The sequence below is a fragment of the Chaetodon trifascialis genome, chromosome 21 (assembly GCF_039877785.1).
Source record: "Chaetodon trifascialis isolate fChaTrf1 chromosome 21, fChaTrf1.hap1, whole genome shotgun sequence".
In the NCBI taxonomy this organism is placed as follows: domain Eukaryota; kingdom Metazoa; phylum Chordata; class Actinopteri; order Chaetodontiformes; family Chaetodontidae; genus Chaetodon; species Chaetodon trifascialis.
The window spans coordinates 15,326,015-15,339,031 of NC_092076.1; the positions used below are offsets into that span (position 1 = coordinate 15,326,015).

At 44.9% G+C, this 13,017-nt stretch overlaps 1 protein-coding gene across 1 annotated transcript in view; it reads left to right on the forward strand.

Annotated features, from left to right (window-relative positions):
- dnah9 (dynein, axonemal, heavy chain 9) overlaps positions 1 to 13,017 on the forward strand; it is a 118,232-nt gene that overhangs the window by 46,302 nt on the left and 58,913 nt on the right. The window contains exons 41-48 of the mRNA XM_070990066.1: positions 75 to 222; positions 822 to 996; positions 1,857 to 2,030; positions 2,759 to 2,966; positions 3,478 to 3,643; positions 4,345 to 4,447; positions 7,389 to 7,628; positions 12,663 to 12,824. Coding sequence (XP_070846167.1) covers positions 75 to 222; positions 822 to 996; positions 1,857 to 2,030; positions 2,759 to 2,966; positions 3,478 to 3,643; positions 4,345 to 4,447; positions 7,389 to 7,628; positions 12,663 to 12,824 — 1,376 coding nt within the window. The remainder of the gene's footprint in view (positions 1 to 74; positions 223 to 821; positions 997 to 1,856; positions 2,031 to 2,758; positions 2,967 to 3,477; positions 3,644 to 4,344; positions 4,448 to 7,388; positions 7,629 to 12,662; positions 12,825 to 13,017) is intronic.

Consider the following 13,017-nt stretch of genomic DNA (forward strand, 5'->3'; position numbering starts at 1 on the left):
GGTTTAATCCAGCCATGTTTGCAGATACTGTCCATAATTACTAAGCAAGTAACATTCCCTGATTCCTTTTCCAGGCATCCTGTACATCAACCCAGCAGACCTTGGCTGGAATCCACCAGTGTCCAGCTGGATTGACAGGAGGGAGGTCCAATCAGAGAAAGCCAACCTGACCATACTGTTTGACAAGTACCTCCCCTCTTGCCTGGACACCCTCAGATCAAGGTAACGCAGCAGCTCTGTGTCACCACGAAACAGCATCCGCACAGCCACGTCCAGTTGACGCAGGATGTCGGGGTGTGACATAACGTGGGGAGGGACTGTGCAAAAGTGGGCTGAAGCAAACAGGCACTGACTCAGAGGAGCTGGATGCCATCCTGCATTCTATTGTACAGGACCACTCGCCTCCTCCAACACCTCCATCACCACTGCTATTGGAGCAGACAACAAAAACAGGAAGCAGAGGAGGGAGACGGAGAGGAGGAATAATTTGTCCTCATTGCCAGTCCAAAAATCCAGAACATGCACCACTGTACAGCAACATAATGCTACATAGATATTCACAGACACATTTGTCATCTGCTCTCTTGGAAGTGAATGCAACTGAGCTGTGTTTTGTCAAAAAAAAGGAAAAATAAAGCTGTATTTGTTAGATCTGTTAAAAATGTATGACAGTTCAAAATTACATAAGGTGAAATCATAATTTAACATTTTATTTCCTCCTCTCAGCACAGTTTTTTTTTTTTTTTTCTGGTGCCGTATGAGAAACACTAGTCAGTGGAAATGCTTGAATCTGGTGATGCAACGTGTCTGTCTTTGCTCAGGTTTAAGAAGATCATCCCTATCCCTGAGCAGAGCATGGTCCAGATGCTGTGCTACTTGCTGGAGTGTCTGCTGACTCCAGAAAACACCCCGCCAGACTGTGCCAAGGAACTTTATGAGCTCTATTTTGTCTTTGCCGCTGTCTGGGCCTTTGGGGGAGCCATGTTCCAAGACCAGGTACTGCGTGGGCCTCTGGGTATGGGGGCCGTTTACTAAGTGGTTGCGTAAAGAGGGAAAAGAACGAGACACAATGGAAACAGCAGAATGATTTTTCCTCTCTCCTCATAACCCCTTCCTGAAAGAGTTTTTTTGCACTTGCATTATGGGTATTCCTCGGTACTATTCAAGCCCTGATGGCTCTTATGCAACTCAACTTTGTGTCTCTATTTATGAAAAGTCATTTGAAAGTTATTTCCAGTCGAAGAAATGGCAGCTTTTTTTTTTTGAAAAGGGGAGAGATCTCCATCTGAAAATGAAGTGGACTTCATTCCAGCTCAACAACGCACAGGCTGGCTGAATTTAAATCAGCGGGAGAGCCGCGGCGAGCAGTTGCTAAGCAATCCAGTTAGTGCCGTACAGTAAGCGCGTCCATCTAAGTTATGGGATAAAACTGCTCTCCCCTCGGTACAAATGTACTCCACTTTATTTTCCCATCACAGATGCATTTAAATGCTAAGTGGTTTTATTGACTGGAGAGTTGGGAGTGAATAGAGGAGACAGGTACCAAGGGGTGGGGAGGAAGGGAGGAAGGCGAGGATCTGCCAGCCAGCAGGTGATGAGTCTGCTTCACTGTCTGAGTCAGGCAGATGGATAGATAGGCCTGCCATCTCTCATTTTCTACCCTTCAACTGCTGTGGCTGTATCTCTATGTTGTCGTCATTTATTTGTCCTCTGGTTTGTATTCACACCAGTGTAAATCAAACGCACAGATCCATAGCTGCTGCACGGGGGAGAAAACGCAGAGAGGAAGTCATTTTAGAGTATTGACCACCCGCTCACCCTCTGTGTCTCTGCGTGTGTGCTCTGCGTGAGTGTAGCTGGTCGACTACAGAGTGGAGTTCAGCAAGTGGTGGGTGGCCGAGTTCAAAACCATCAAGTTCCCGTCCCAGGGCACCGTGTTTGATTACTACATCGACCCCGAGAGCAAGAAGTTTGAACCCTGGGCCAAGATGGTGCCCAAGTTTGAGATGGATACAGACACACCGCTTCAGGTACAGCAGGTTGTTTTAGACTTCTCAAACTATTGGTAAGTTTGGAGTGAAATTATACAGTTTCAGCTACTGGACTTATTCTTTAACTACATTACATACAATATTGATAATTGATGAATAGCTTAAAGCTGAATTAATGACTGTTTTTATAGTGACAATAGATCAAATTACTATATATGCTGTATAATGTATGCAGCAGTGAACCCAAAGAGAATTATCACCCGATTCCCATCAGCCCCACAGCATCCTGAGCCGCATCATACCTGCGGCTCAGTGAGATGATTGATTGTGAAAAGATTGGGTGAAACCTGTCTTCACTGCTTAGTTTGTCCACCAGAGAGGACTTACAAGTGTCTTTTTCAACTGTAAAATGTTCAGCAGTACATATTTTGGTGCTGAATAGTTTCTTCTAACTAAATTTAAGGGACCTTAACAAAAAGAAAATGTGTTTCTATGTGTATCGGCTCGAAAAATCCGCTCTGATTTATCAAGCAAAAACGCTGACTATTCCCTGCTCTGGCTTCTCCAACATGAGCTTTTTCAGCTTTTTCTAAACATTTTGTCGACAGAACTCTAAATTTATTATTAGAAGAATTTGCTGGACTAATTGATAGTGATATTAATCATGAGTTGCAGGCCTGTAACCCTTTAGAATACACTAACATGGATGAGATACAGTACACACAACACATACATAATGCATGTTTTTGTTTGCTTCCCCTGTGCAGGCGTGTCTGGTCCACACTACGGAGACCATCCGGGTTCGTTACTTCATGGACCGCCTCCTGGAACATCGCCGGCCCGTCATGCTGGTTGGGAACGCTGGGACGGGGAAGTCTGTTCTGGTGGGGGACAAACTGGGATCCTTGGACGCAGAGAAATGCATGATTAAAAACGTACCGTTTAACTATTACACCACGTCTGCTATGCTCCAAGGTAGGAGTCAAACGTTCGTGATCAGACGCATCAGGCTACTAACATTAATCTAGAAAACAGAAATATCTCTGATTGGCTGACAGGGTCTCCACCTTGCAGAACTGAATTTGAATGCCAGAGACGCTGAAGGCGTTTCAGAGATCTGGGACCAGGCTTACGTCCTCTGAGACAGACTTGTGATTTTGGACTGATTAGATTAACATTATTTAACTGCACATTCACTAACAGAAGTTTAAAAAGGGGACGATGGTTTTCAAGTTGCTTGCTCTTGTTTATTACATGTAAAGCAATTTGTCCTCCCATTGATTTGTGTCAGGAGCCCTTTAGCAGGTCCCGACCCCCGGCTTAAGGCAGCGGGCTTATGTACTCTTCCCGTTCAATCACACTGACCCGTGACTCCAACTCTGAACTACTCTGTAAATATTGCTATTCAATTACATCTTTCTCAGCGTTCCTTCCTTTATCCCCCCCACATCTCTGCTCTCCCCTCGTCCATTCATCTCCCGCACAGCCGTGCTGGAAAAGCCCCTTGAGAAGAAAGCAGGGCGCAACTACGGACCTCCAGGCAGCAGAAGACTGATCTACTTCATAGACGACATGAACATGCCTGAGGTGGACGCATATGGCACGGTGCAGCCTCACACACTCATACGCCAACACATGGACTACAACCACTGGTAAGGCTGGCACTTACATGCGGCTGTGCAATATATATGTATGAGCAAACATGAGTACATCCCTGGGCTGTTTAAAGAGGATGAGACTGCGCCTCGCTGGGTGATTTTCAGAAAATACCACATCAGCGGCGGACTTGTTCCTCACCTTAATTGGCTAAATGATGGACAGTTTCTGAGAATTTCTCCATGTATTAACACAGAGAGCGATAATTCGGAGTGCCAGCAGCTGATAATAATTCAAACACCTTCCTACTGAAAACATTTTCCTTGTAGTATTCAGACAGATCCCCGCCTCAGTATCAATATGCTGCAACTTTTCTGAGAGTCAAAAGTCAAATGTGAGTGCAGGGTTGTATGATTCCCCTTAAAAGGATTTTGTTGCTCATCTCCCTGACACAGTGAGGCCATTCTGAACATGGTTCCACTGCGTCAGACACAGGCTGACTGGCTTAGACACGGTCAGCCCATTAGAGATATGCTGCGAGGATTTCAGGTATGAAATTGAGAGGAAGGAGGACGCTACTGAGCCACACCGGCTTAAGTGGGAGCCGAGGCGTCCATATCGGCAAAAGGAAGGCATGTGTGTGTGCGAGCTAGGGCGTGTGTGCACGCAGGGATGTTAAATAATGATTTTTTTCTGCATGATTGTGTGCGTGTGTGTGTGTGTGTGTGTGTGTGTGTGTGTGTGTGTGTATTCCCAGGTATGACCGTAATAAGCTGCTTTTGAAGGAAATACACAACGTTCAATACGTGTCCTGCATGAACCCCACAGCTGGCAGCTTCACCATCAATCCGCGACTGCAGGTACGTGCGCACACACACACACACACACACACACACACACACACACACACACACACACACACACACACACACACACACATATACAGCATGTCCTCACAGCACATTGTGTTCCACTGGTTATGCAACACACCGCTGAGCTTACATGAGCACTAGTTCTTCTTCTATGTTATCATGTTATCATCATGTTATGACGTAGATGACATTACGTGCTGCTCGATAATTATTTGTAATTTTTTAGCCAAACTTTAGACCATTATATATATATATATATATATATATATATATATATATATATATATATATATATATATATATATATATATATATATATATATATATATATATTATTGTATAAAAAAAGAAACCAAGCTGTTGTGGTGTGTGAATACTTGTTGTGGGTTTCAGACCACTATGTGGCATCCATTCAGAATATTGGCAGAAAAAATGACAAAAAATGCTGAAAAATGACATTATTGGTGTTTTGTAATTTCCCTGTGATTAAGCTATTAAGCTGCTGTTCATTTACATTTCCATTACCGTATACAAATCGCATAAAATGCCTAAAACATCAGCATGTTAGTCCGCCTCTGCCTCCGTCCACTTTTAAACTTTCTCACCTTGACTGTGGCACTCAGCCACGAGTCCATTGGTTCCTTATTAAGATAACAAAAGATAATCCTTTATTGATTGGAAATTTGGGCATTGCAGCAGCACAAAGGCAGGAATAATTACAGATAAATGGAGAAAATTTAGAAACTAAATAACTATATGTATATATAAAATAAAGCAATTATACTGAAACACAGATTATAAGCAGTAGCAGCACACATAAAGTACACACAGCAGCTACACTGTGACTAATGAGTAATAGTGCAGCACCATCTGAAGCAAAGTTAGGACAGTGTAGTATATTTAAGAGTAATACTGAGACCAACAGATATAACCAGGTATGCCAGAATAATATATAGTGCAGTATAGTGATATAATATACGATATAAAGGATTATATAAGGTGAAATGCAATGTATAATGAGTAAAATCTAAATATGAATCACAAATATAAAGTTTAAAAGTCAAAAATGTCCTTAAACAGCTGAACATAGTGCATTTGTTGAGCGCTGGATTGATACATATTTGATGCCCTGATGAGTATCTGTGGCAGCAGGATGTTCTGTGAGTCAAATTAAACTACAGTGTGTGTGTGTGTGTTCGCAGTGATGAAGAAACATGTCTGGTGTGTTTTTAATAGTTTTTGCACAACAATGGTGCCCTATGGCACAGAGGAAGAAGATGCACAGTGTCAGACTTTGACATCCACACAATGCAGTCATTGTTGGTTGTTGTCTTGATGGGATTTCATGACAAACATAGAATATTTCCAGCCTCATTCTTTATGATTAGGGGGAAGATCGCTTTCATGGTTAAAGAAACCAGCTTTGACCGCTGGGCATGCAAATCATTGTCTCTGCATTACAGTGGCATAGACTGCATCCGAGCGTCCACCCTGCCTCCCTCCAAGATGCTTTTCGGCTGTGTGACAACATCGCGCTCCCTCTGCCTTTGCAGCCATGAAGGAACGGCCGCCATTAACATGACCGCAAGGGGTCGCTTGTCAGGAGAGCGTATAATGTGACTCCAAAAAGATGAAGCAGATGTATTAAAGTATATGATACACAGCATTAGAACTGAGAGCGAAATTAGACATTTACAAACAGTGCGGCAGTGCCGGTTAGCTGCTGATTGCACAGATGACTTTGGCTGTTAAACGCTGTGATAGCAGCGGGAACAAAGGAGAGCTTAGATCTCGCGGCTGCGTTGTCACAGTCTCCCCCATGGCTCAACTCAAAGTCTGCCTTATTTAAAATGGAGTCATTATAAAGCCGTTCTGCTGATGTCTGTTCAATACCAAAAGTCAAACCGCTCTGTCGTACTGACTTGTAAAGAAGTTGAAGGACACGATGATCCGTTCCAGACTTCTTGAAGTGCAGCAAGAAAAACATTCGTTGTGGCTTTTTTTTTTTTTTTTTTTTTTTGTATGTTGAGACTCTTTCAGTCAGCATGTCCTTGTGTTTTTGACCTATAGACGGTTATTCTTACACCGTCTGATACATTTTTTGAAAGATTCTCCTTAATAATGAAGAATTGGCTGAGAGCATTCTGTTGTGCAGATTGTACAAAACAGGTGATGAGTTCTTATTCTGGGAGATGACAGTGCAGGATTTCATTTAATTATCCTAAAAAAAAAGTCATTTATCCACAATTAGCTTGCTGCAGAGATCTGCTCATGAAACATCAGGTGGGCTGAATAGAGTTAAAAGCTCTTTGAGCTATGAGCCTGTTCCAGTTGTTTCTGATTCCATAAAGTGATCAGGACTGACGTGAGAGGAGATGTCAGCGGTTTAAGATCAGCCTCTAGAGACGTTAGTTTGAGTTTAGAGCCACAGGGCAGTAATCAGCCTTTAAGGTGTTCAGCTGCTTTCAGGGACCCGCACAAAAATCCGAGATTTTCTCTACAGGCCAGGGACCTAAAACAAATTAGGCTCATCCTGAACATCACAGATTGGCAAGGAGCGGAGTCGACAGTGCCGACAGCAGAGAATGATCAGAAAACTGGAAAAGGATTGGAATAATTGGAAGGTGTGCGGCTTGTGATCAAAGACGGGACTCTCCTCTGGGGTGTACAGCGTACACTCACTGACAAACTGTTTTTCCCAACATGAGCGATATAATTATAGGTCAAACTTATAGATGGTCACATTTGAATTTAAAAGGCACACTTTAGCGAGTGGCGGTCCCTCCTCACTTAACGCTGTAAACACCCACAAGGTGACCCTCGCTTTTAGTCTGGAGCATAATTGGCTGCATCATTAGTGGGGAGCGTTGGTTTACGTGGCCGCCTTGTTTGTGCTGTATTCCCCCCCCCCCCCCCCCCCCCCCCGCAGCGGCACTTCTCCGTCTTCGCCCTGTCGTTTCCCGGAGCCGAGGCCCTGAGCACCATCTACACCTCCATCCTCGCTCATCACCTGAGAGGAGAGGGCTTCAGCGCCGCCCTGCAGAAGAGCTGCCCCGCCCTGGTCCAGTTAGCCCTGGCCCTGCACCAGCGCGTCTCCTCCACCTTCCTCCCCACCGCAGTCAAGTTCCACTACATCTTCAACCTGCGAGACCTCTCCAACATATTCCAGGTGACACGCGCGGATAGAAAATCTACAAGAAGTTTGATCCGCGCTGATATGCTTTGAGCAGAAATGACCTCGGGTTAATCTTTCCACAATTAAATGTCAGAAGTTAAATCGAAAAAGTTGGGCGCTTTTTCATATCACTGCTCTTTCCATTCCAGACAAGGAGGTAGATATTTCGCCTTGATTCACTCTGTTTTACGGCTCCGCTTCCCACGTGGAAAGAGCCAGGCTTCTGTCACTAATTTCTCATCTAAATTATTATTGATTTAAGAGCTGGGTCTGAAAGCTAGAAATAAGTCTGAAATAAGTGTAACAGAAAATAGAATGGATTTGCACTTCCACGGGTGTTAGTGATGATTTAATGTATTTAAATGAATATAATATCAGAGCGCGGAGGCTGTCAAGGGAGAAGCTTTCGGGGCCATATTTCTGTCAAAATCCTCCACGGTTTCATGGAGGGCAGGCTCTCTCATTTAACACACTCCGTTGTATAATTAATGCTTTAAGCCACTCAGCTATAGGAACTTCATATTTCATAATTCAATCTACGAGTTTATGAAGGCAGCTCTGAGTTCCCACTTAACTGTTATTACACACTGTACAAAATACACAGTTGTTGTAATATTCTAGTTCAAATTCATATTTTTTAGTATATTCAGTATAATATGATATAAATCTATGATAGATATTTTATAGATCAAGTGTCATGTAAAAGCAGTTGGTTGTAGCAGCTTAAAAACACGGACTGCTGTGTCAGACATGCAGGACCTGACAACAGGTCATCCATCAGGACAGGACACTAAACCCAAAGGACGTAAGTGAGCAGGCATTCCAAGAGTCTGCAGCGACGCTAGCTGCTCTGTGAGCCTGCATCAACAGTGTCAGCATGCTAACATGCTCACAGTGGCAGTGGTGTAATGTTTACAATGCTTAGTCTACGCCTCAACATCTGCCGACACGCCTGATCCCCAGACAGCAGCTCATGATGACTTTGGTGATCCCCTGACTTTCCCTGTAGCGTCATCACGACTTTGTGGCGTTGCACGCCTAAAACGCTGAAACAAGAGTGTGGAGAATGAAAAACGAGAGCTTTAGCCAGACGTCCAAATCCTTCCTGCTTTTACACCTCAGCACACCTGACCAATCGCTGATGTCAAACACAAGGGAGGAGGATTTCAGACACTGATAGACTATCCGACCACCACTTCCTTTTAAGCATACTGAGACCTTAATGATGGCAGTTCGCTGCGTCTTTAAGTATGTTGTTATTACCATTACTTCCTCTATGATTGCTGCATTTTATATGATTCTAATGAGCTGATTTGTAGTAGGATTGAGCCTTCTGCACTTTGAGATTAAGCATAATTACCATCCCCAAGCTCAAGCCCTGATGACCCACGCACCTTCCTGACCCTTCCTGTCTCGACGCAGCAGAAGTTCAGCCGTACCGCAACACTTTGAAGGCAGCATTTGAAGAAGCATTCTGCCTGCTTCATTAAAGTCTTACTTTAAGGGGTCTGCTCGGTGTGACTGGACCGGTCCTGCTAGCACAAAGAGGAAACAGCGTCAAAGCTGTCTCGCCTTTCTCCACCCATTGAGAGAACAGAGAGAAAGCCAGAAAGGGACTCGTGGAGCTCGTTTGAAGTTTTTCTGCCTAACTTACTCAGCTCTTGGCTCTAACACCTCAGAACAGCCGGGAAGGGGCGAGCAGCCTCTCAGCTCACAGCTCTGCCTCAGCTGTAATTCCCCCGCCGTACCTCTGCGCTTTTGCACCTTGAGAAGTGGGAAAGCATTTGGTGAGACAGTACAAACGCTTCTTCTGATTTCAAGCGTGAGGCCTAAATGGTTGTCACTCAGTGTTTTTCCGGACGACGCTTCAGATGTTTACCTCAGCCGAAATAATTGGGGGCCTTCCTGTGATTCGCTTTGTTTCGTGAAACTTTGGAACTTGGAGATGAAGCCAAAGGCAGCTGTCTCATTATGATCAACTCTAATGAGCCAGAAAACTGAGCTCAGAGACTCTGCGTGAGCTCACAACGCTTCTTGCAAAGGTGTTTTTAAACGTGACAAAAGGACCAGACAACGCTGGAAGTTGCATCTTTTTGAGAGTATCGCTGCAGTTGTTTGCTGACAGAACGCTCAGGGCAGGGCCACCAAATTCTCTCTCTTTTTACCACTTTGCCCTGTACTCTAGCTCTGCTCCCTCCAAGCATTAGGGCGATCATTACGTCAAGTGGATGTTAAATTAGACATACTATAAGTGCAGTAGCCATATTCCACTTATGGGGCAAGACAAACAGTTTGGGAGCATCCGACTGGGAGCTTTGTCAAAGAGCTCTATTTGCCAGTGTTCATTCTCTGCCATGACCAGCGGGCATATCCGAGGGCCTGTCTTCACCATGTCAGCCTAAATGAGCTCCTCGAAGCTCAAGAGGCGAAGGGGGGGGGGGGGGGGGGGGGGGAGATGGACAAAATGAAAGAGGAGGAGAGAGACAAAGGAAAGAGAAAGAAAGAAAGAGTGTACGCCAGACTTGCGGCGCAGAGAGGCGAACTGCACTGACTGCACAATATGTCTGTATGATGTTCCGGGGATAGTCAGCTGGGTGCATTTGTTAGCCGAGGAAGCATTGTTTGGGGCTCAGAGCAGCTGTCAGGCTGCAAGGAAAGCTCACCCAGCAGGACAGACAGACAGACAGACAGAACGACAGATACATGCCGACACCCAGAACTCTCTAATCCCTCTCCTCCGAGTTGAACAAAGCAATGAAAGATCAGGGACAGGGAGGACGAGATAGCGTCGGCTGGATAGGAGGAAAACAAAGTTCTTCTTGTTAGCCCTTTGCTGTTTGTTCGATTGATACGATGTACAGCTAAACCTGTTCATTCAGAGCTGCCATATGGTGTTTTCCTTAGCTCAGGCACACTTTTCCGCAATAAATACAAGGTGTCATGATTGACACCATTAAGTGACGAGTTGAGAAAGACAGATCTATTAAAAGCCAGCGGATTAGATCACTCACACGTACTTGCGGAAAACATCTTGGCTTTTGTAGATCTGGAGTAGCGGTGATAATTCTGGCTCAGTTTGAATCTTCAGGACACACACGTGCTCGCAGACATCCACACACACAGGCACACCTCCCATCTGCACCATTACACAGTGGATTTAGCAGCCAATTGTCACATTCAGTGGTCTCTGATATGGAGGCAGATCAGATTCAGCTGGCTTTACCCCCGGAGATGATTCTGTTGATTGGAATAAGTTCTGGGGCTGGAAACACACAGCATCTGCTTGCCTCTGCCTCTGCCTCCTGGGTGACAGTGCGCAGAGGGGAACAAACAGTGCCTGGGCGCCCCTTCGTCCCCGTCCTCATCCTATACGGCACCTGTTATGTGAGGCATCTAGATTGCGCCGAGTTGCGGCTGACTGCATCGGGAACGGTCCCGTGGGAAAGCCAACACGTCACACGGGCTTCCTCTAGAGACACATTAATCATCAATCACCCACTAAGCACTCATCTGCTCATTGTCATGATTTTCTGTTTTAATTTGGTCTTTTTTTTTTTTTTAACAAAGGGTGAAAAGGAGTATGAATTACAGACAGAAAAACACATCTATCTACAGCCACGCTGGTGGGATGACTCCCACAGGATGATTCTCTGACTGTTATTCTAGCACCTCACTCAAGTGGAAGTTTTGTTTTCGAGTAGAACGTCTCCACACTTACGGGATGGATTGCTACGACATGATGCATTCAGGTCCAGTACTTCAGTTTATGACCATTTATTTATATGACAATCACCCCAGAGTTTTCTCATGCAGCATAATGGGACTACAACTTATATTTCATTTCATTTAATGACAAATTAACCCTGAACCTTGAACGAAATGACGCTGCCTTCAGCCTCAGCTGTACATGTCATGCCAGTTAGCAAATATGCTAACACACTAAACTGAGATGGTGGCCATTGTAATCTTACTAAAGATCATTGTAAAGTAAGACCTCAGACATCATGTTAGCATTGTCATTGCGCACATGCCAACAGTAGCATTTTACTCACAGAGCCGCTAGCATGGCTGTAGACTCTTAGTCTGGTCCAAAGTCACCTCCTTATTCACTCATTCATTGCTCTCAATATAACAGACACACGAGTTTACTCGTGAAGCAGTAAATTGACATTTTAGACACTTATGGATCATCGTTTCGATCTCTGATAGCTGTAAAGTTGCTTAACAGTCATCCTCATATTCATGCGTTTCAGTATTGTTAGCAGAAAGAAGTGTATTCGCCATATATACTACATTTCTCATTCCATTGTTGGAATTATTCAGTGTAAAAGCCGAAAAGTTCACACTCCATATTTGGACTCTTGGATAAAATGGCAGACAGCAAATACAGTGCACTGTGAAGTCAGGAAGGAGGGATTCCTAATACAGCAGCTGTGTGAGTGTGTGTTCTCAGCAGCACAGACGCCCAACGATCATAGAAATATTAGGAATATTATAGAAATACTGCAGGAAGCAGTGTGTCTCTATGACCCTCTCGCTCTTCTGCGACTTCACATTGCTACTTGACACTGTGATCATGAAGGTGACACTACTCTGTAGAGAATACAGGCTGCAACACAGCACAGAACTGAATATTTATCGCATATGGTTTGGAGAATGTTATAGATCCGAGATGAAACTGACAGAAGGGCAAAGAGAAAAAGGCACGATTACAAATCCATCTGCTGCTTCAGCACCACCGACAGCGCTGTGGATTCATCAATACAGTCATATGAAGGATCAGTGAGTCAGGCAGCCTAGACTGAGTATTCAGCTTAACCGCCCCTGTGCCCCCTGCACTCTCTCTGCCACCAGGGGATGGAGAGGGGGGATGCATTTTGATCATTTTACTAACAAGAGTAGCGGCATCCCTCCTCACCACACCTCAAATCACCGGCTGTGCATTATCCTCCTTGTTGTGCTAAAACGGCCAAATCAGCCTCTGGAATGAAAATCTAAGCCTGCCTCCCTCCCTCCCCTCCTGCCCAGGGCGTTCTCTTCTGTACCGGCGAGTGCCTCAAAGCCCCTCTGGACCTGCTGAAAATCTACCTGCACGAGTCCGACCGGGTCTACAGAGACAAGCTGGTGGAGGAGCAGGACTTTCAGCTCTTTGATAAGCTGCAGGTCGACACAGTGAAAAAGTTCTACGAGGTGAGAGTTTTACAAAGTTCAGCAAAGGAAGACAAGAACGAGAGGCTAGAGGATCGGGGAGGAGGGGGAAATCATTAGGCTGCCTGCTCTGTGTCTGGACCTGGACATCAGTGGCCAACACAGCGAGGAGAAAAAGGAATGTTGGGGGGGGGGCAGGAGAGGGTCGGAAAGAATATTAATCAGTGTGGTATGG